Source organism: Manacus vitellinus, unplaced genomic scaffold (genome assembly GCF_001715985.3).
Source record: "Manacus vitellinus isolate BGI_N305 unplaced genomic scaffold, ASM171598v3 scaffold_16_pilon, whole genome shotgun sequence".
In the NCBI taxonomy this organism is placed as follows: Eukaryota; Metazoa; Chordata; class Aves; order Passeriformes; family Pipridae; genus Manacus; species Manacus vitellinus.
The window spans coordinates 8,764,769-8,785,643 of record NW_021939189.1 but is presented as its reverse complement, the minus strand read 5'-3'; the positions used below and the strand labels follow the sequence as shown (position 1 = coordinate 8,785,643).

At 42.1% G+C, this 20,875-nt stretch overlaps 1 protein-coding gene across 3 annotated transcripts in view; it reads right to left on the bottom strand.

Moving 5' to 3' along the window:
- Nucleotides 1-409: 409 nt before the first annotated feature.
- Nucleotides 410-20,875, bottom strand: part of ARNT2 (aryl hydrocarbon receptor nuclear translocator 2) — a 93,989-nt gene continuing 73,523 nt past the window's right edge. For all 3 annotated transcript variants that reach the window (XM_029958723.1, XM_018069696.2, XM_029958724.1), the window contains 7 exons: nucleotides 18,796-18,868; nucleotides 18,517-18,640; nucleotides 14,436-14,535; nucleotides 11,790-11,928; nucleotides 10,123-10,288; nucleotides 7,465-7,601; nucleotides 410-5,050 (listed from right to left, as the gene is read on the bottom strand). In XM_029958723.1, coding sequence (XP_029814583.1) covers nucleotides 4,952-5,050; nucleotides 7,465-7,601; nucleotides 10,123-10,288; nucleotides 11,790-11,928; nucleotides 14,436-14,535; nucleotides 18,517-18,640; nucleotides 18,796-18,868 — 838 coding nt within the window. In that variant the 3' untranslated portion in view covers nucleotides 410-4,951. The remainder of the gene's footprint in view (nucleotides 5,051-7,464; nucleotides 7,602-10,122; nucleotides 10,289-11,789; nucleotides 11,929-14,435; nucleotides 14,536-18,516; nucleotides 18,641-18,795; nucleotides 18,869-20,875) is intronic.

Genomic DNA, 20,875 nt, shown 5'->3' with positions numbered 1-20,875 from the left:
CCAAAAGGTGGACAAGGAAACCACTGTGATACCACCCCAGGGAGTGAATAAATATTGCCACAGAGCATGAATTAACTCTAAATCAATTGTGCTCTAATGAAACCCCGTATAATACAGACACCGATTCACCCACCTCAGCAAAACAGGCTGTGAATTAATGTTTTTCTGGAACTTCTTTTAGCAGTTGAGCTCTCAAACTATCATTCCTCTCTTGCTCCCTCTGGACAGCCTTTACAAGACAGATAAAAGGGGAACATCCTGTCCCCAACCACAAAGTGCAGGAGGAGATTTCAAAGACAAAGATCAATGCTTCATCTTCTGATTTCTGGCATGAATCTTATAATTCAGGATTACTTCTTACTTGACAATTCCCAACAGTATATCTTACTTATTTACAGAAAGACAGGAATTAACAACAGTTCATGACATTTTTTATTTTAATGAAATTTAAAAAGGCAGTTATTAGTTATACATACACACAACTGATTCTGTACTTGTTAGTCATAAATATAGAACATTCAGAAGTACAAAATACACTTTATCCACAGCACAATTTCACATCAATATGAAGAGTTTAAACAGATATGTAACCAAGTGCCTAACAATGGCAGAAGCCCATTTTTGGAGTTGTTTTCTTTTTCTTTCTTTTCTCTCCTTTTTTTTTTTTTTTTTTTTTTAAATACCATTAATCTACACAATGTAATCAGTGCCCACACTCATCAGTTTCATGAAATGCACTCTGGAAAAGACTGACCTTTTAAAGACAATTAGATGCCATCACCTTTTCTTTGCTCCATTAACAGCAACAAACCCAAGCCTACATTCTCTTTTTCTTCTCACAGTTAACAACTGTGAAAAATGGGACTCTGGCAAAAATCACCTGAAGCCAAACTTGAGCACTGCCAGAAAAAGTGAAAATATCTGAACTAGAAACTAGTCCACTCGATACCTTGCAAACAAAGAGCAACAGCAGTATGACACCGATAAGGCATTAATGACAAAATGGCTGTATTATTCTCGAAAAAAGAGTACACCTATGTATAAAAATATATGTCATAGCAATTGGGTAAATCCAACACTATTTAACACTGTGCCAAAAGTAATTAAGAGTTAAAAAGGCAGTTCTGCAAGAAGTATTTACAGTTTCATACTGTACTTCAAAAGAAAAGAAAAGGCAACAAAGCTACAAATGGAACTATCTGGTTAAAGCATCACTGTAGTACTGCCAGTAGCACTTGCACAAGTAATGTGATGGAATCCCTCTTGTTAAAACAGGATTTCTTGTCTGAATAAATGAATATAAATATTTTCATAGCTAAAATCTTCTGTCTACATCTCTGCTCCTTGAAATAACTCACCCAGACCATCACTATTTTTAGTTTCTTGCTCCCTTAGTTTAAACCCCAAAAGATTCAGTTTCAAGAAACACTGTGTTTGCAACAGTTCGATCAGAAATCACGGCTTTATTTCCAGCTTAAAAAAACACAAAAGAAACAAGAAATCCACCACCTGTGAAATTCTGGAAACTGGAAGCCAGAGTGCCAGCAAAGCTACACCGACAGCACGTAATAAAAACATCAGCATTCCCAATGCACCTTATAACTTCAGCTATAGGATATAAGTAAGTTTGCTTTAGTAACCAAACACATGACAAAAAGAAACAGCACAGCCAAGGCTACACAGCTTTGTCAGCCACAAGACCTGGGGCGTGGCTGTTGGAGAGGAGCAAGCCACGGACACGAGAGCGCGGAGGGAGGGCAGCGCAGGTGCCCGGCGGCAGCAACGGCTCGACTTGATCGTTTGCTTGGTCAGAAGCACAAAGTTGCCAAACTCTTTAAGCTCATTAATTGCTCCCTCCTCGCTGGCTCGGGAATGGCAACCCAGTGCCTCCCACACAGGTTGGGAGAGCACTGCAGAGATGGGATGGCCAGGAATGGGAGGGGAGGAAGGGTGGAGATGCCAAGAATGAAGCACAACAGAAACGGGGGGTGATAATGGCTCACGGGGAAACCCCAAACCTGGCACTGTCCAGACTGCCCTTAACAGAGTAGCCCTCACCTTTCCCAACCAGAAAGGCAGGAGTAGTCCATAAGGTAAGAAGCAGTCCATGTTCTGATCCCTCAGGTACACTGATTTGAAAAAAAATAATACTGTATTTAAAAACAACAACAAAAAAAGAGATGTGCTTCAAATTCTGCTAACAGTGCACTTCTAACTGCACAACCAAATTCTGTACATGAGAAGCCTTCTCCAGTAGTATAAAAACCATGATACGCTGAGGAAGTTACCATTGCTGAGGTCAGGAGAAAGAAAATTACTTTAAAAACCCCATTTTTAAATTGAATTCAGGAAGTAATGAAAATTACACATACTTAAAGCAGTTTGTTGGGTAAAATAAGACAGAGGAACAGCATTTTTTCCAATATTTTTTCACTTTAGGGAAAAATATTTTTTAAGAATTTTATAAGAAATTACATTTATTATGTCAAGCATCTTCTGTGCAGGGACACAAACTGCTCACCTACTGCTCCCTCCCTCGTGATCAGCCCCTTTCAAGTCCCTGTACGGACACTGAGTGCCTCGCTCAGCCAGCGCAGCATCCAGGCACATCTTACAGACATCACTGAATTTCACTCTGGGGCAGCAGAGCTTTGCCTGTCCAATTCCATGAGCACTCACTGATCCCAGCAGCACGAGGGAAAAGGGAGATGGCTCCGAGAGAATAAACATCCATGTATTTAAAAGAATAGTGCGTAAGAGCATGGCTTGCTCACCTAAAAAGATGTTTTCCTGATCTCTGGGAGAGAAGAGATATGAGGTTTTTTGTTTGTTTTCAGTGTGATTTGGTGAGGTGGGTACAGACCAGGAGATCTGAGGCCTCTCAAGTACTGCACCTAGAAATATACAAAAATTTCCTACAGAAGGAGTCCCTAACCCCACTTGCTCATAGGGTAAGAGATTGGTCCCAGATTTAGTGAAAGAAATAGTAGGACGGACTCTTCCTGGATACTGAAACCTACATGCTGATCTCGGAGAAGGCTGGGAAAGCAGTGTCAGATGGGCACACCACCACATGGCCACCTGTGACAGCTGTGTCCCTGGGCCATGCTCACAGCCCAAAGCCTGCATGGCCAGAGTGGGCTGTAGGGCAGGGCCTGCCTGCTTCCCAGGACAGAATCCTGACAGGATGGACTGTGGTGATGTGCACCGTGCCCTCTGTCAGAGGCACCCCAGAATTCAAGAGGGGTTACCAGAAGGAAGAGCTTAGTGCTGTGAGGTCTAAGAATTACTGCACACACTGAGATCTTCTGGATGGGACTGTGCCCTGGGGTTGCTGTTTCAAGGTCCCTGATGGTCCTTAAATATGTAAAAGCTGAGGGAAGCTGTCCCCTTCCTCCTCTGCAAAGGCTGGCTACCACTGTCCAACCTCAAAGGTCGTGAACAACGTGCACGTGGGAACTTGGGGTTTCTTGTCCTCATGAGCAATTCCTTCTCCTCCCATTCCAGAAGAAATGATCTGGATAAAAATTCCGACTCTACAATCCAACCTTTGTAACTCATCATGCATATGAAATACTGAATAAAAAAACTTCCTACCACATCTCTGATGAAGACATATGGTAGGCAACTCATCGAAGAGGAAGATGATTAACTTACCTCTGCAGAAAAGCATATGGCATTCAGAGTAGTCAAGAGTCCTCAACATACTTGGTAAGCTGAAAATCCCATATTTAACATAATAGGGTTAAAAGGGTTTAACAGAAGCAATTGCTTGGGAATCCAAGCAAAAATTCAAGTTATCACTGTGTACGCAGTGGACAATAGTCCAATCGATATCTATTACCAACTCACTCTAAAAAAATTATACACTACAAAACCATCTCACTGCTTGCAGCAAATGAGCTTGAATGATTTCCTAGAAACAGGCCACCACCCTGCACTGTTAAAATGTGAGGTTTCACAGTATAAAAAAGTACTTCACAGAAAGGAAATGCAGCTAATATAGAAAATGCAATATCAATGTGTTTACAGTCATTTTTTACGAGGCAATTTTTTGAGAAAGCAAGAACAATAGAAATTAAAGCAGCCAGTGAGAAATGTACAAGGTTATAGGCCTCAATTCAGTGCAAAACCAGACTAATAGCTTATGTAAGTAAATGTTTGTTCTGAACAGAGAACCACCTGAATTAAAAGTAAGAACACCTATGTGAAGTGATGAAGATTCTCACGATATTCAAATCCGTCACATACATCATCAAACTTTTTAGTACACTCCAGAATGGACCCTTTGTAAAGGCAAAAGAAACCAGTACAGGAAATCACTTCATACAGCACAAGATATACATAAAGTACCAAAATGTACACACATTCAAGTTTAAGTTAGAAAAGGCAGAGCTGAATCTTCTGGTGAGAGAGGCCTACATTATGTTGCTTAATCTCAACATTTAAAGTGACCTAAAAACTACAAGAATCAAAGAAAACAGAATATTGTGTCTGCTTTCAGAAACTTAAGCTTAAAGCAAGGCATCAAAATTGAGCGGTAGGCACTGTAACAAGACATGACCTTACCTTTTCTCTGTTAGTCTTTGTTACTTTGTTATCTATTTAAAAATTACCATTCAAAGGAAATATTAGGTATCATTCACATTCAAATATTTAAGACTCAGAGATTTTTTTTTTTAAATCAAGCAAAGTTTTTCATCTCTGAGGTAGATGACAATAAAATAAAAGAAAAAAATGGAGCTGTCAATGAACACTAACAAGTGCTGGAGTTCCTCTGTCGGCACTGATGCACCCCAAGGAGGAGAGAGCAAGCCCTACACCACTATCTGAAACATGAGAAACGTGTCTTCTGGTTTAGTAGCTTCTACAGAAATGCAACACAGAAAAAGCAGCGCCAAAATTACACTGAAATGGCCTTGGAGAAGAACTTCCATTTCTGCTTTGCAAGTTACTCAGAAAATGGTGGAAACATGCCCAGGTCAGCAAAATCTTCAATGTTGTAATTGCCAGTGCCCTGCGTCGGATCCCCCGGCATCGGCAGCATGTCCTGCACGATAAGGAAAAATCAAAGTGAGGTGTCACTTGCTAACACATTATCCAGACACAAACTGTTTCCTGTTCATCTTTTCAGTGTAAAGCCAGAAGAGGCCAAGTTTAGATAAATAAGGTGAAAACCAGACTTGTGCAGGGGGCCAGGCTAAGGTTTATGTGCTACTTATGGTTTGCTGGAGTGTTTCTGAGCAAGAGGTGGGACTTACACAGGGCAGAAGTTTTGGATTGCTCCTCTGAATGAGGCACACTTGAGCTGCCTCCTACTCCTTCCAGACAGGAAAGGCTCCCCTTGGAATGGGTAGCCACACATGGAGAGAGGCAAACTCTCTGGTTTCATTACATGGGAAGTATGAAACACCTCACAGGCTTGAGCTCCTGTTGTATAAGGGTGGGTTTGGGCAGGGTCTCCTCCCCAGCACTCTCTAAGTGAACATATTAGTGCTCTGCAGAACACTAAAGACTGGACACCCACCCCAGCTCACAGGATGCCCAAGCAGCCTTCATGACTGTACAGAAGCAGAGGAAATAGCAGGAACTTCTCAGGAGAAATGGGATTTCATGGTAATTGCTCCCACGTGTCTTGAGACAAGTAAGGTCTCTGCAGGAGGCTTCAAAAAATACTCAACCTTTCCTCTCAGCCGGAGACCGAAGCCACAGGGAAAAGATATCCCTTGCTGGGAAAACCAGAGTTTATGCTTGCTTTTCCTGTCAGTCCTTACAATAATAAGCTCTTATTGCAAAGCCAAGTCTTGCCAGGGATGGCTCATTATTCTCACAATAAAACAAAACCAAAAAAACAAACAAGAAATCTCACAGGACCCGCTCTGTGAAAGAATAACTCAGAGAGCTGCTGCGCACTGGGAAGTCGCCTCAAAATAAAGACTGATTAAAATCCATCTGAGGTCTTCATAGTATCCCTGTTGATGTGGTTGTGAACACAACTGGCAGTGTCTGAGCTGCCAGGGAGGGCCTTCCTTTTCTGACCAAAACTTGCACTTATTTAATGTTTTCCCACATTGTCTCCCAGCCAAAGGGAAGTTGTAGATGCCCCCATCTGTTTACATCTCCATCTCTGAAGGCATTTCTGCTGCTGGGGCCTCCAGGCCGACTTCTCCTCAGGTACAGATCCAGCAGGGTCCCCTCTCAAGTCTGCCTCTCTCCTTATGTCCAGCTAACCCAAGGTTGGCTTTGGGCACAAACAATCCAAGCAGCTTCTTGGAGGCCTCTGAACTGAGTTCATCCAAGTTTCTCATCACACCCAGTTATTATCCTAATTCCCTCCAAATGCACACTCACCTCCAAGAGGTCTGCAGGTGAGCCCAGCTCGCCTTTTCTCCTCTGGTCTTCTTCCCACTAATTTATTGAGAATTTTTTTCAGACACAGCACTTGTCTTTGACACAAGCAAGACCCTGCTTGGAGCCCAGTGTCTCTGTTGGCCATCAAACCATACTGTCACTGGATTCCAGCTCCACTGGAATCCCTCTGAATATTCTTTTGGTTTAAAGTACTTGCAAAGCGATTAAACTTCACTAACACAAAGAGATGCAGCAGATTAATCTTGCCTGGGTCATGGGCTAAAAGCATGCAGACAGATGTAGTGCTGTTATTTGTTTCTGTGTGAAGCAATGGTTCATTCACACAGGAGTATTTCCATGCTAACATCTCTTCTGCAGCGTTCCTGCAAGCAACTGTGCACGAGCCTGGTCTTGCAGGTGGATTTACTTTCTAAAAGATAATGAGGTGCCCCACTTCTAAACCTTGCTTGGGGCTTGAACTGTCTTTCCTGCATTTATCTGCATTGTTTTCTTGGAAACTGTCTTCTTGATCTAATTTAAAACCAGTTATACAAGGATAGTGATGGTATTAGTTAACTTATGAAGTCCTACTCCACCTGTAGTGAAGGCTCAAAATTATAGGTAGTATTACAAAATTAGATAGTTGAAGAGGATTGTTTACCATCTATCTGATATCTGACTGGGTTTAACCTTAAAAAATTATTGGCCACTATCTTCTACACAGTATCAGACTCCTTTCCTGCTTGAACTATCAAAGACAAACACATTGATGTCTAATTGGACTTGACTGAGATGTTAGAGGCCAGAATCAGGATAAGAGACACTACACCTGGGAGTATTTCTTGAGTTCTCTGCAAAAGACATGAGCCCTAAGTGCAGAGTGCAAAGAGATGGGGAAATAGCATTTTAAATCAGCAAAGATGCTGTTCTGTGGCAGGAAACAAAACCAGCTCAGTAGCTCAGGCCAGCTAACAGCAGTGCAGACCTAGAGCAGCACCCAGCAGGAGGGAAGGGCCCCAAGCCCTGCTGCACCCTGACCCTTGAGTGCCACGGCTCTGAACTCAGCAGGGGGAGGCTGTCAGAGGGACTCTGGGCTCGCTGAACTCTCCTCACCTGGAACACCTCGGTCTGACTGGGCTGTGGGTGCGAGTGCTGGTCGCTGCTCTGCTGGTTGTGGTGTTGGCTCTGCCACTGCGACCAGACTTCGGAAGGTCTCCCCTGGAACTGGCCACTGCTCTGGCCACCTTCAGCTGGAGGAGGGGAGAAAGGGCACAAGTCAGACAGCAGCTCCTCCAAAACACCTGCCTGCTTTGAGGCGTCATCCATCAGTGCCTGGGTTTGCAAATAAGTCTTGGAGAAAAGATCCCAAGGGACACCAGCCCTGTGGGGTGGAAGTGAAAGGGAGTTTCAGCCCTGACTGCAGGGTGGGGGCCAACCCAGGAGCAAAGCTCAGGGCCATGGCTGCACAACCTGGCAGGTGAACTGCCCACAGCAGAATGCACAGTGACACCACAAGCCAGGCATGGGAAGACAATTTTCAAGCATGCCCCCAACATTTTTTAATCACTATAAGGAGTATTTGCCATTTCACTTAAAAACCAAACTGCACCATCTGAATGCTCTCTCTCTTCAAAAGGCTGAATTGTTGCAGAGCAGTGGGTGCACAGCTCTCTACCCATCTAAGAAGCATGTAAGCAGATGTAAGATTTCTTAAGCAGATGTAGAAACAGTGAGATCAACACACAACAGCCTCACAGTATTAAATGCAATCATTACTGCATTAAATGCAGTGTTGTTTGTTGGACTATCCAACATTATAGATGCAAAATGATTTATTTAACACACCGTTTACAGCAAATTATCATCCTGTTCCTACAGTGATAGTTTCTTAAAAGTCTGAGGCCATTTACATTTCACAGAGTAACACAAACAGCAAGACTTTATAGTAAATACACTTAAAATGATGATTTCAGGGAGATTTAATTTCTTCTGGATAGTCTACCAGGAAAAACATATGTTGGTTACCTGTTACACGTACATTTTTCAGGAGTACAGCCACAGAGCACACTTAAGCTGAACTCATTTTACCCTGTATTTCTACAGACTGGCACTGTATGTGTAATATTTCTGGGTAATTTTCCTTCCATTATTTACAGTATGTCCTTCTAAGAATGCTTTTCCTCAAACATTTTTTCCTCTTTTTCTTCTATATGTTTTTCTATATAACTACTCCAAGTATTTTTGCCTGTTTTCCTCTCACTGTAGAGAATCAAGCTGTGTATATCTGCTTCGTCCTGATCATCAGTGTCCTCTGCCAAGGGTGCCAAATTTCCTGTGCCAAACTTCCACACATGTGCTATGTCAAGTCTTTGATAACCAGACTCGGTCATGTCAAATCAGCCACTACTCACAGTCATGGCTTCAGAAAATACAGAAACACCTGCTCAATCCAGTCCTTTTGGCTACCAGCTAAGCCATGCAACACAGATAAAGGGAACATTTTACAGGAAAGTAAACAGGTTGTAGTGATGTATTTCTATCACATCAGAAGTAGATGATTACAGCTCTTCCCTGACTGACATTACCACAACCAGTAATTCAGCTGACTCACAAACCCTGCAGCCATTTTAAGGGCCAAAATAAAATTCATCCAAGTTACCCTTTAAAAGAAAGATTGCAAGTTTGGTATTTGTTTTTTTTTTTTTTCCCCTCAGAACAATACACTGAAGTTAACTCAGTGAAGCAAATGATGCTTCTTTTCAGCAGAGCAGTTACAGCCAGCCGGCGGTCGAAGCCATTCGTCTCCGTGAAGGCTGTTATTAATAGCATCCAAGCTGATGTAGGTCAGGAGATGTTTCTCATTAGGTGAAAGGGTTCTTGCCAAGTAGCTTAGGCCTGAAATACAAGTCTGTCTCATAAACAAATGTACAATGCCTGGTGGAAATGGAAATGGAGGCAGAAATAAGCTCTGTGGGAAGAGCTCCCTTTCAATTCACTTTTTCTAGGCACAGGTCTGCAGTGGGTCTGCACCAGCTCTGTTCCCAAGGGACAGGGGAAAAATGACACACATTAGCTCACTGTTACCTATGCTTTTAGGAATTGCACATTATTACCAGCCAGTGACATTTTTCATGGAATTCACGTGTGTTTATCATGGATGGATTCATTGTATTTTTTACTCTTGAATATTATTCTGCACCGGGTCATGGTCTGAAAGCCATTAAATTAGCATGTAATAGGAAAAGAAAACAACTTCAAAACATGGCACCTACTCTGATTAGGTTAGTAGCAGTACAAAACAAATCCTGCTTCCAGCCAAACTCCGACACACCATCTCTGTGCAAGAGGACGCTGCCGTGCAGTCAGAAAAGATGAAAAATGAACTGAACGCAAATTTGTGCCACTTAAGTGTTCTCCTGAGAAGTAAAAAGAAACTGAACCTGCTGACCACAATCAGGGAGGATTTGTACTAGTAATATAAGCAACTTCTGATTCTTTTGTGATAGCATTTACCGGGAAAAAATAAGAAAACTTCCCTCATGCCATAAAATGCCACAATATTCTGAAGTGTGTTGGATGCGGAGCAGATGAAGTGTGGAGGAAACAGGTCAGCTTTGTTCCCTGTACTCAGTAGGAGAAAGCAAAATGCTCTCATCACGTGGGCTTCCCAACTGACCCACCAAAAGAACAGGTTGGAGGATTTTTAATGAAGTTAATACTGGAGAGTTTCATTTTTATGCGCATTTCTGTTTTACATCATTTAAAACTTACCAAACCCTGCACTTCGGTTTGCCAAGCTGGAGTAGGCATTCCCACTTGGAGAAGAGGTGGCTGGGCTGGAAAGGGGGCTGTATGATGATGGATCAGCTGGGTAGGTGTGACTTGTTCCAATCCCAAAGGGAGATGACTGAGCCTTGCCAGACTGAGATGGAATTTGCTGAGGAATAAAGGGTAAAAAAAAAGGATAAGTTTTATTGTTGAGGAACAGCACAGTAGAATCACTTTTTAACAACATAAAGCAAAGACTAAATAAACTCTGTAGATGTGAACAGGCACGTTTTTCCTGTCTCAGCCATATTTCATTTCTGTCAAAGCCAGCTTACTGCTGCAGAAGGAACACAACAGACTGTAAACCAACACTTACAGCTCTCCTGCTGATTAACTCACATGTACTCTGTATCAGAGCTATATGGAAAACCAGGATATCCTTCACCTCTATTACAAAGATGAATCTCAAACTGAACATGTATAAAGAATTAATGGTTGGTCTTGATGATCATAAAAGTCTTTTCCAAACTTGATGATTCTATGATTTCTGGAAAAATGCAGGGCAGCTGTGGGACTAAAACAGATCCCTACAGGCACATAACACGAGGAAGATAATATTAAGTCTTCAGTTCAGTTCCAAGCTAAGAAATTGCACATTTCTAAAGGCTTCCACAATGGCAGTGAGAGCATGCCATGTCACTTCTGCAAGGCTTAACTCTATTTTACTTTATTTAAGATGGATAAATGAATTTCAATTTCCTTGTAATCACACACAAATTCCATTGACTTGAACAGAATTTGTGCAGTAGGAGGGATGGGTAATTTCTTTCGGCCATTTTCAGCACCCTCCATATCATTTAAAAAAACCAAGTTAATGTTATGACAGGATTTCCTTAACCAGGTGTGACAGATAATCATGGCACACTGAGGGCTGGGAAGAATCAGAGATTGATGTGGAAACAATTCAGTTGCTGAAAAGTTACTTAGTGCCCACCCCAACATGCCATTCCAGCCTACCAAACAATGGGAAGTCAAGAGTGATTAAGAGCAGCATTATTAAGATCAAACTTGACCATTTCATATTATCTGTCTTCTAACAGAGTTTCAAACAGGTTTTTTTTTAATTGTTACACAGAACAGGAAGTGATTTCTGGGCTAACATTGACAAGCACAAGGCATCTGATGGAGGTATGTGCTGTTTCCTCCAGCACACGACACAGTGTGAGCTACACTGGGCAGTGCTAATGGAAGGGCAACAGGCTGAGCAGCCTCTGCCCTGAATTCATGCCTGGATTTGTATGTGCTCCTTCTGTCAACCCTGATAACTGTGGGTAACATTGCTGTTCTGGTCCCAGAAAGATTTAATTCACAGGCTCAATACTAAAACAGAAGATCTGTCCTCTTTTACTTCATCCAGTGCACATATACAACAAATGCAGGACAAAGACCTTCCTGGGCTTTAGGTCAGCACAAAATCCAGTGCAGTTGCACACAGGGCAGCTGGCTCAGATTATTACAACCTGCCAAGAAACAGAAGGAAGGTACTGATTCCTCTCCAACCACAAACTAATAACATTCACGTTATAAATGGGGTTTACTAATTCTTTTGTAAAAAGCAGAGAGATTGCAAATCTTTATTGACCATGAAAATAAAGCATTTAAATCAATACCTGTCCTGGGAATGGTGGCCGGTTTCCTGTCCAGGCCACCTGACTCTGGTTGAGCTGGCGAGATATCTGTGTCAGGTTCTGGCCTGTTGATGAGGAAGACTGGATGTCGTTCACACCAGGCACATGTACCACAGATGAACTAAGGGAACAGAAACCTCATTTGTAGGGCATATTCTCAATCTGTATTCCAGATATGAAAATGCTGACAGTAACATTAAAATGAATTATTCAATCTGTCTTGATAAAAAATTACTTGGAACCATCACAAAAACTATGAAACATACTGGTATTCTAAAATGTCAGTTCAAATAGACACAGTGGGCAAAATTATTTTTAATTAGACTTCAGTAATCTCTTTGAAGGGTTTCTAAGAATAAAATTGTTCTCACGTACAGTGCATAAACACTTAGCCCCATGCTAGTTTAGCATTTAACACATTAAAAAACCTCCTTTCAGAGAGTATTCAAGCAGGTACTTCATTGTAAATTTGTGCTTGAAGTCAACAGTATTTAAGTATTGCTTAAATGCCACTCTAAATGAAGATGGGCACAAAAGACAATACTTATAAGCACTTCTTTATTTGTTTCCTGCCTGGGAAATGAAGAAATATGTGTTATATATTAAAAGCTGGGCTTTTAACTCCTTTTTTTCACTAACTGATGCTAAAGAAGAGCATGCAGTTACATACTCAGGCAAAAGAATAATCAAGACAGGAAGTTAAACTAATGTAATAACTTTGGAATAATAAAGTATTTCCAGAGGAACTTGTTTATATGTTAGCTGTTCCCTAATTACTGAATTTCACTACAGAGAAATACCCAGAAATTCCTAATTATAAATAAAATTCTATGAAGGACTGTTACGCTTCCTAATTTTACTTTCATGGAATTCTTGAGCAACTGAATCTACACAACTACACATTGTGAATGGGTTTTTATATATAGAAACATTCAATACTTTACATGTGCTATATAAATGAATATAAATGAAGACACAGCATACAAAACCACTTTTGTGCATCAACTGAAACAGTTTGTTCTTTTCTCCAACCCCTTCCCTATTGTTTATTTTCACAATCTTACAGAGAAAGAATGGAGCAGATTGGGAAAAGAAGTAAACAGGACTGAGCAGAGAGAAAGCTGGAATCAGAATCCTTGGAAAAGGCTGACAGAATCCCTCCCAGAGTGTAAGCAAAACGTGGCAGGCATTTGAATATGGCCATTGTTATTCTAAGTTATTTCTTAAGCTGCCTAAAAGCAAAGGGTGTGTTTAGAAATTCTTTGTAGAGTTTTTCTATTTTTTTAATTTTTATTTTTTACTATCACAGAGATTCCAAAGAGGGAAACATAGACTAGCAAGTCCATCTAAACCTGGCTGAAGCACAGAGCAGCTGCTGGGGAGGGCTGGCCCTACTGCCTTCTCAGCTGGACTGGCAAGTCCCATCATCTAAGGAGCTTAGATTATATCTGGAATATGTACTTTGAAAACAGGATTCTGCAAAATAGTGCCCAGAGGCTGCCCAGGCTCAGTAACTGAATGGGCCAGGCTGGAGATTATTCAAGGAGGACAGTTCATTGAGGGTGGAAATGCTGGCAGAAGTGCAAGCCACTGTTTGATGTAAGATGTAACAGAACAGTAGTAGGAAAAAAGCTATAGTTAAACATCAGGAATTAACAAAAGAAACAAACAAAACACATGCCAAACCCCAAGATGCCAAGTCTTATCCGGTAATATACAATATCCAATTAAAAGACATTTTAATTTACTGTCATATCCCCCCAAGTTATTCTTGATTTTAATTTGGAAAACACACGCATGGGGATTTTATTTCTCCCCACTGAGATTATTAGCAATTATAACTTTAAGAATACATTGGTTTAAATAAAATCAGCATTTGCAGATGTTTTCCAGTTCCTGGAACTGAGAGGCTCTGAATGGCTGTTTCTTCACTTCCACAACCTTGGTTGGTCTGAATAGGAGAATGAAACTCCAGTATGACAATCCCAGAGCGATACCAAAAGGCACTAAGGTAAATAGCATCGCTGTTACCACACTCTCAGAAAGTGACTGGAAATGACAGGCACACAGAATAACTAAAAAATGCCTCAGAAAATGCCAGACTGCCATCTTATGTGTATTTGGGAGCTGCCTTAGAAAACTATTCATGCCTGTGTCCCAGTCGTGACCTGGGACTGTGGATGCAGCATCCCTCTGTTCCCTTTGGAAAGGTATCCACATTGATGCCCTTCAAGGCAGGCTGCAGGAGTACTGACAGCTGCGAGTGCAAAACAAATCTTTGCACCTTCCTACTTTGGTTGAATATTCCTCAGATTTCTGAGCCTGCTCCACCACCTCTCAGATTTATTTCCCTTCAGGATTTGTTGTTGCTTCTTAGCTTTTTTCCAATTACATGATCACAGCAAAAAGTATCTACTTACCAGCCAATAATTCTGAGATACCCAAATCACCCCAGCTTGTGAACCCAGTTTAAGTGCTGAGACACCACGTAGCAGGGAAGTGCAGACACAGCTAAGTTCATTCACATAAAGAACACCCTTAGGTTGGTTTTTTTTTCCATCAGATCGAAGGGGAGCAGCCCCCCACTCTCAGACAGAAACTGATACATTCAGGATCTGGACTAAGTACCTGAAAGTCTTTCCAGAGTGTCCTGGCTGAAAGGGGCTTCCCTGTGAGTAAAGCTGCTGGTTTCCTGCTGTGGATGCCGAGGCCATCATTTTTTTATCTGCTACAAAAGAAAAACAGTGCACAGAAAAAAATTAATTTAGGGGATGAGAAAATTTTTTTCTTTCCTTCTTAAAGCTTTATGAAGAAGCCCTGGGGAACACATTAGGAATGACACAAAAGGGCTGTATGACAATTCAGTGTGAAACCAGAGGCACAGCTGGTTTGTGTCTCCTCCATACCCTCCTCACAGGCCATACCTCATTAATGCCATTGTTTGCCTGGAACACAGCACTGGGACGTGCCCTCTGGCCACACAGCCCCGACCCACTGGAAGCTAAAAGCTGCTCCTGACCACGCAGGCAGGGGCAGGAACGTGAGACAGAGCACAGCTCTGGCTGAAGTGGGGAGTGAGGGGTGCCCAGGTCCCAGCTACAGACTGGAAGGGGAACAAAGGTTTTCTGGAAGAAAGATGTGAGGTCTGCTCAGGGGGATGGAGGAATGTCACATGAAACATGGTCTGAAGAAGGTTTGATGCACGTGCACCTCTGGGGCTACCTGGGAGTGGCCTCAGGTGAGGGTACATTTCTGGCACCAGGAAACTCCCCCCAGGGCCACTGCTGTTATCACAGGCTGCTTGCACTGAGGTAGCAGTTGAGGGCCCCCACCCTGCTGGGTTAAGCGACCCAAGGAACGGTGCCAAAAAGCCTCTCTCCTGACCAGGTGACAATCTGCTTCCCCTGGGATAGCTGGAGAGGAGCACCCACCTCCCAGGCAGCCTGGTGGCACATCTCAGGGTGACCACCTGAGAACCTGGGTGGTCCTGCAGCCCCCACCTGCATCTCAGTCTCACAGGTGTCGAGTGCCACAAGCTGTAGTGCACACCTGAGCCGTAGCAAGGCAAAACACTGGTCTCTCAAGGATTTTGCTGTCCTATATGTGGCTTGAGGGGGCCATGAAATAGGATGCAAGAATCCCAGTGGGATGTGAGACAAATCAGTGTAGTGAATAACACACAAAAGAAGATGCCATTAACTTTTATAGTCTACTCTTAATGTGGCAACTGGAGATCAATCTCTAATTGAATGAAACGAGGTTGGGTGAACAGCATCATTTGGTCCCTTAATTTAATTAGTTGGCACTGGATTATTCCAAAGCCCAGGGAAATCTCACTACTACTACTTTTCTTAAAATAATTTCCAGGTCTGCTCCACCATCCTTTATTCACTTTCTTAGCCTTCCCTCCAAGCACAAAACACCCTGCAACTCGCTGATGGTTTTGCAACCATTTGTTGCTACACACCTGACAGGCCTAGGAATCAAGTCTGCCTCCTCATTTTCCCCTTTGATCCTTTCAGATTCCCACTCATTTCACAAGATGCTCTCCTGGACAAAAGGCCCAGTCAATTCACAAGTAACAGAAGTATTTTTTTGTTTTCACTAGCTTTTAGAGACCTTCTGAGTGTGACTCAGAAAAAGGCCTCCAACACACACCAGCTTTCCTTCCCAAGGAAAAAAGTCACCTCGAATTACCTCACAGGAGTCTTGGAGAGGGAGTGTGCATGCCACTGATGAAAGCTGCCATTGCTTTTCCTTTGGAATCTAGAAATTTGTAAAAATTCCTCGGCAGCTACATATTGCCCAGCACAGTCACCGAGTTTTGGCTGCAAACCTACGCTCTCATATCAAAAAAAACAGGGAGAAATGGGGACAAGATCTAGAGAATGTTGTGTATGTAGCAGGAAAAATTGAAAATGGCTCAGGATCTCTCTGAGAAGGGCAGATGATTTTTCCTTTTTATGTAGTAATGTCATTCTTGCATGAGATGCCCCATTTTCTAAGGTCACTCTTTGCAGGGACACCAAACTCTCAGGGTTGGAAGAGACTGAGCCAAAATCCTGTGGGTACTTTAGATATTTGAGAACAACTGACCAGCAAAATTGAGAGTGCCCTAAATGAACAGGAATTCCTCAAGTGGAGCAGAGTTGCCATGGCAGCTACCAGGGTCTGTGCCACAGGATGAGGCCAAGACAAAGGGGACTAATCGCAAGCAGTTAATTCTCCTTCCTGAGTTACCCTGAATGCTCTTTAGCCTCTGAATCTGGCCCACATCTCTCCCAGCTGTATTCCTGCTCAGGACTTTACACACAGTTCTCTGCTCTCACCTTTGGTACAGCACTGAAAACTTTTTTCTGTGTATGTTTTACCTGTTCCTCTCTAAACTCCACCACTGTACTGGTCAATGATGGCCCATCTCCCAGTAGAACCAGTGTTTCTGCTTCTAGAATGAATATCTCTAAAAACTGCACCATCCTGGGCTTCAAAGCATTTACATGAATCAGTAAAGCCAGGCTTCCACTCCCAACTTTTGGTTTTCTAATGATGTGTCGTCATTACATGCAATAATGGCAGCAATCTCCCTGTGTCAACTCATGTTTTTACAGAATGTAGCAGAGAAAGAGATCGGGTATCAACATAATGCAAATGTCTTGCAGGCAGCATGCAGGCTTGTCAATATTGGTTTTGGACAGGGTATCTCATCTCTAACTGTGAACCATCTTTTATCATTCAGAGGAGACCTTGATCACAGCTTCCATGAGAAATTCAGACAGGGAGAATGTCCCAAAAAAAGCACAGCCTGTAAATTGATAAGAATGAAAAGAGTAATGGCATTTCCAAGAATATAACCTCCCAGCTACTTCACAGCTTGCTACACCCTTAACCCTAACCCCTCCTCACAAACAGTTGAGAGTTGCCTGAAAAAGAGCCAACAAGGCAGCCACAAAGCAGTATGTTCTTGCTTGGAAAAACATATTCTGGTGTTTAGGGTTGGAGTCTTGCTACCTTCTAATGGACCCCTTTTATGGCCTCAGCTGTTGACTTCACTGTTAGAGTAGACAGACAAGGATGAACAGGAGTAACAGAAAAGTCCTAGCAACAGGAGGACACAGTATCAGGTCTATCCTGCAGTTACAATGCCTTCTCCATTTGAAAAGGCCAAGCCAGACATAAGAAACCAACACAGTGAGGTCATCTCCCAACACCCCTGGAGTCAAACCCTGTGGGTCGTTTCCTCTGTGCACTGCGTGACACTTGCACAGTGATTTATTTAAAACAAATGTAAAAATTTCTCTTTTTCAGTGAGGACAGTTAAGAACAATAAACAACCAATGAGTTCTTCCACAAGTAGTGGAATTAATGAGCCTGGTTTCCTACAGATATATTTCAGATGACCCCTTCAGCTGCCAGTCTTCTCAATGACTTCTGTCTGTCAGGGCCAGAGGCAGCACAGGCTGGGCTAGTTTGAGTCAGGTACATCTCTCCCACTGGCAGGTTGGCTGTTACCTCTTAGAACAGGGCTGGGAAATCCTTTGGTGAGGGTACTCAGTAAGGACTCTGCCCTCACAGTAATTTTCAAGAAATATAGAAAAACCTACTGTTCCTGAGACTCCTATCACTCTTAGAAGAACTTGCCAACAAGTTTAAAAGTTGTGGGAAAAAGAGCAGGGACTCTTTGACAGGTAACGTGACTGGAGATGCCTCAACTGACCAGAGAACAAGTATCTTATTACACTTCAAGGCATATGCCTCTGAAAGCATCACTGCAAAAGCTGGTGATTTGACAAAAAACTGCAAGTCTATCTTAAGACTATATGGCAACTTTCTTAATCCATCCCTATTTAGAGAGGTGAACTCACTGGCTTTCTAAGAAAGAAAATACATACTTAGAAATGGCAAGATCTGTTCAGTATGTTTAATATCTATGAACACTGTTCAAGGTGTTTTCCTGTGAAATGAAAAGGGAAGCAAAACCAGGTAGCTCTGGTGATAAAATCTGTCCTTCCCTCCTTGAATTTATTCCTATCATTTTTAGGGGAAACACCAACTAAATGCAAATGCCAGGAAATGTCCCCCAAGACTGCTGCTGCTTACAAATTTCTCTGCCACAATGTAGTTTCTTTTCATTCTTTTGAAGCTGTGTTCCACATCATGTAACCAAGCTTAACATAGTATTAAAAATTAAACACCAGAGACATTCACTTACAAGTAGTTATTCCAGCAAACATCTCAGCAAATCTAGGATCTCTCTCTTGGGAGAAGATAGCATCAGGCTTTTCCACAGACTTTCCACCCTCATGAACATTAGGTGGTATACTTGGAACAGGCACCTGTTGAGATACAGAGAGGAAGGTAATTCCCTCCACTGTATTTGACAAAAACAATTCAGGGACAGTCACAATGTAGTTTTAGTTTTGCTGAAATCTGCCATTGCTTTACATTTTAAATGATCAGAGGCACAAAAAGAAAAACACGAGAATTTCACCTGAGATAAGTCATAGGATGACAGCCCATCTCTTTGATGTACTTCGAGTTCTGCTTGCTGTTGCTGAAGTTGTCTGCAGGGGGGACAAAATGACTTTGTTACAAAACCCAGCTAAGATACAAAAAGGAATAGTCATGGTCTCCTGTTTTACACTCCCAGTGAAATGTCTCTCAGGTGATTTAGTAAATCCTTTCCTGTGAGATTCATCTGTTTTTACAGCTTTCTCGTTCAGAAAGCCTCCACCACAGGAATGCAACGAGGCATAGGAAGAATTTTGCTGTGATAGCACAGAAATGTAGGTGGGTAAGTAATGGAGGATAGAACACAACCTCCTTATAAAGACTTTTAGAGTTCACCATTCTTAATTCATCACCTTTCTCATGTTAATGATGAATATACCAGACCCCTTCTCTGATCCTCCTGAGACAAACAGAATGCTTGCTGGCATTGCAGGTCTCAAGGGAGACTGCTTCTCTAATGACAAACACCTCAGCAGCTGCAAAGTTATCCAAATGTTTTGTACCTTCCATTAACAGTTGCTTTCTGTTGCTTGGTCCCAATGAACAAGATTACCTCTGGCACTGGTAGCACACTTATCTCTGTTGGGCTCTTTGCTCAGTTAGCAAAAAAGATAAACCCCCCAAATTATGCTAAAGCTCAGAGATTAGGATAAGATTGGAGTTGAACTGACAAAATGCTTGGATTTGATACTTGCAAATGATACTTGACAGTGCTCACAGTTTCTGTTTCTTGCCTCCTTCCGAAGGAAAAATCACCCAACAGACTGGAATTACACACTATGTGGGTATTCCCCAAGGAGACACAATAATGGGACAGGTGGGAATAGATGAGATTTTACAAAACAGCAAGATCATGGATTTGAAACTCCAGAAAATTGCTTAAATTTTAGATTTTCATCCAAATCTTCCTTTAAATTTTGAACTAGATAGATTCAAATGTCAAGGGGCCGAGAGAAAAACTGGCAGACAAAGGCAAATGACAAATTAGGCACAAACTGATGGGAATGTGTGAAATCACTCAAACAAGCTACCGAAGTAAGTAACAGATTTTTCCATCCCTTGATGCTTTTCCAGAAGACACTTTGCTCAGCCACGAGGTTCCATGGTAAATTGGACAAAAATCTGTGACCTGCAACAAACAGCAGATCGGAGGCGATGGCAAAAAGCCTTCTGCAAGCCTTGGGGTGCAAGAACACATAATACAGGGAATCACTTTTGTCCTAGGAGCAAGATGCAAAAAAAAGGCAGTCCTCCAGGTCATTAGGGAGCCATGGATTTTCCATATTATTTTAGCCAACAGAAAATTCCTGAAAATTACCTCTGGAATGCAAAGACATTCTTTGTTCACAAGCATAAAATGCATACTTTTCCAACAGAACTATGGGAGGTAATTTAATCATGGGGAATCTATGGGGAAGTTTCTAAATACCACCCTGTGGACAATAAACACCCATTAAATCCTGTTGTTAACGTGAAAGCTAATTACACTGTTTCATTTGTTTTTATTACCACCAACTTGGTTCGTGTGTCAATAAACAGCACATTAGGTCTCCTCTGTTCCTTATAAAGTATGTTTTCTTGATTCAGCCCTATACATACAAATGAGCCAAACAAAACAGCACACTTACCAGTCATCTGTTTTGTAGGCACTTCTCTAACCTAGTGCTCCTTTGCCCTTCTCTATCTTTCATCTCTAATACTCATTAAGCTGCAGTACAATATAAACATCACATCATGTTAACAGCACTGAACTTAGGAACAACCTCCCAAATCCATTTCCTATAAAAACCAAACAGTTGTGTGTATCTTTACTGAACTCTGTGCAAGCTATGCTGTACTTAATTAAGACTGAAATGCAAAGCCAGGTTAGCATCTTCTGCTGTTGTTGGCTTCTACAGCATAAATAGTTTAAATGATGCTTGAAACCTGAAGAAACTGTGCAGCAATTCCTGGAGCAGCTGACCAGGGAGAGCTGAGCAGTGCTGTGGTGGCCGCTTCAGACCCTGCCATCTCACCACCCTTGTGACTGAACAGCCAACACAGGCAGGTCTCTTCAGTCA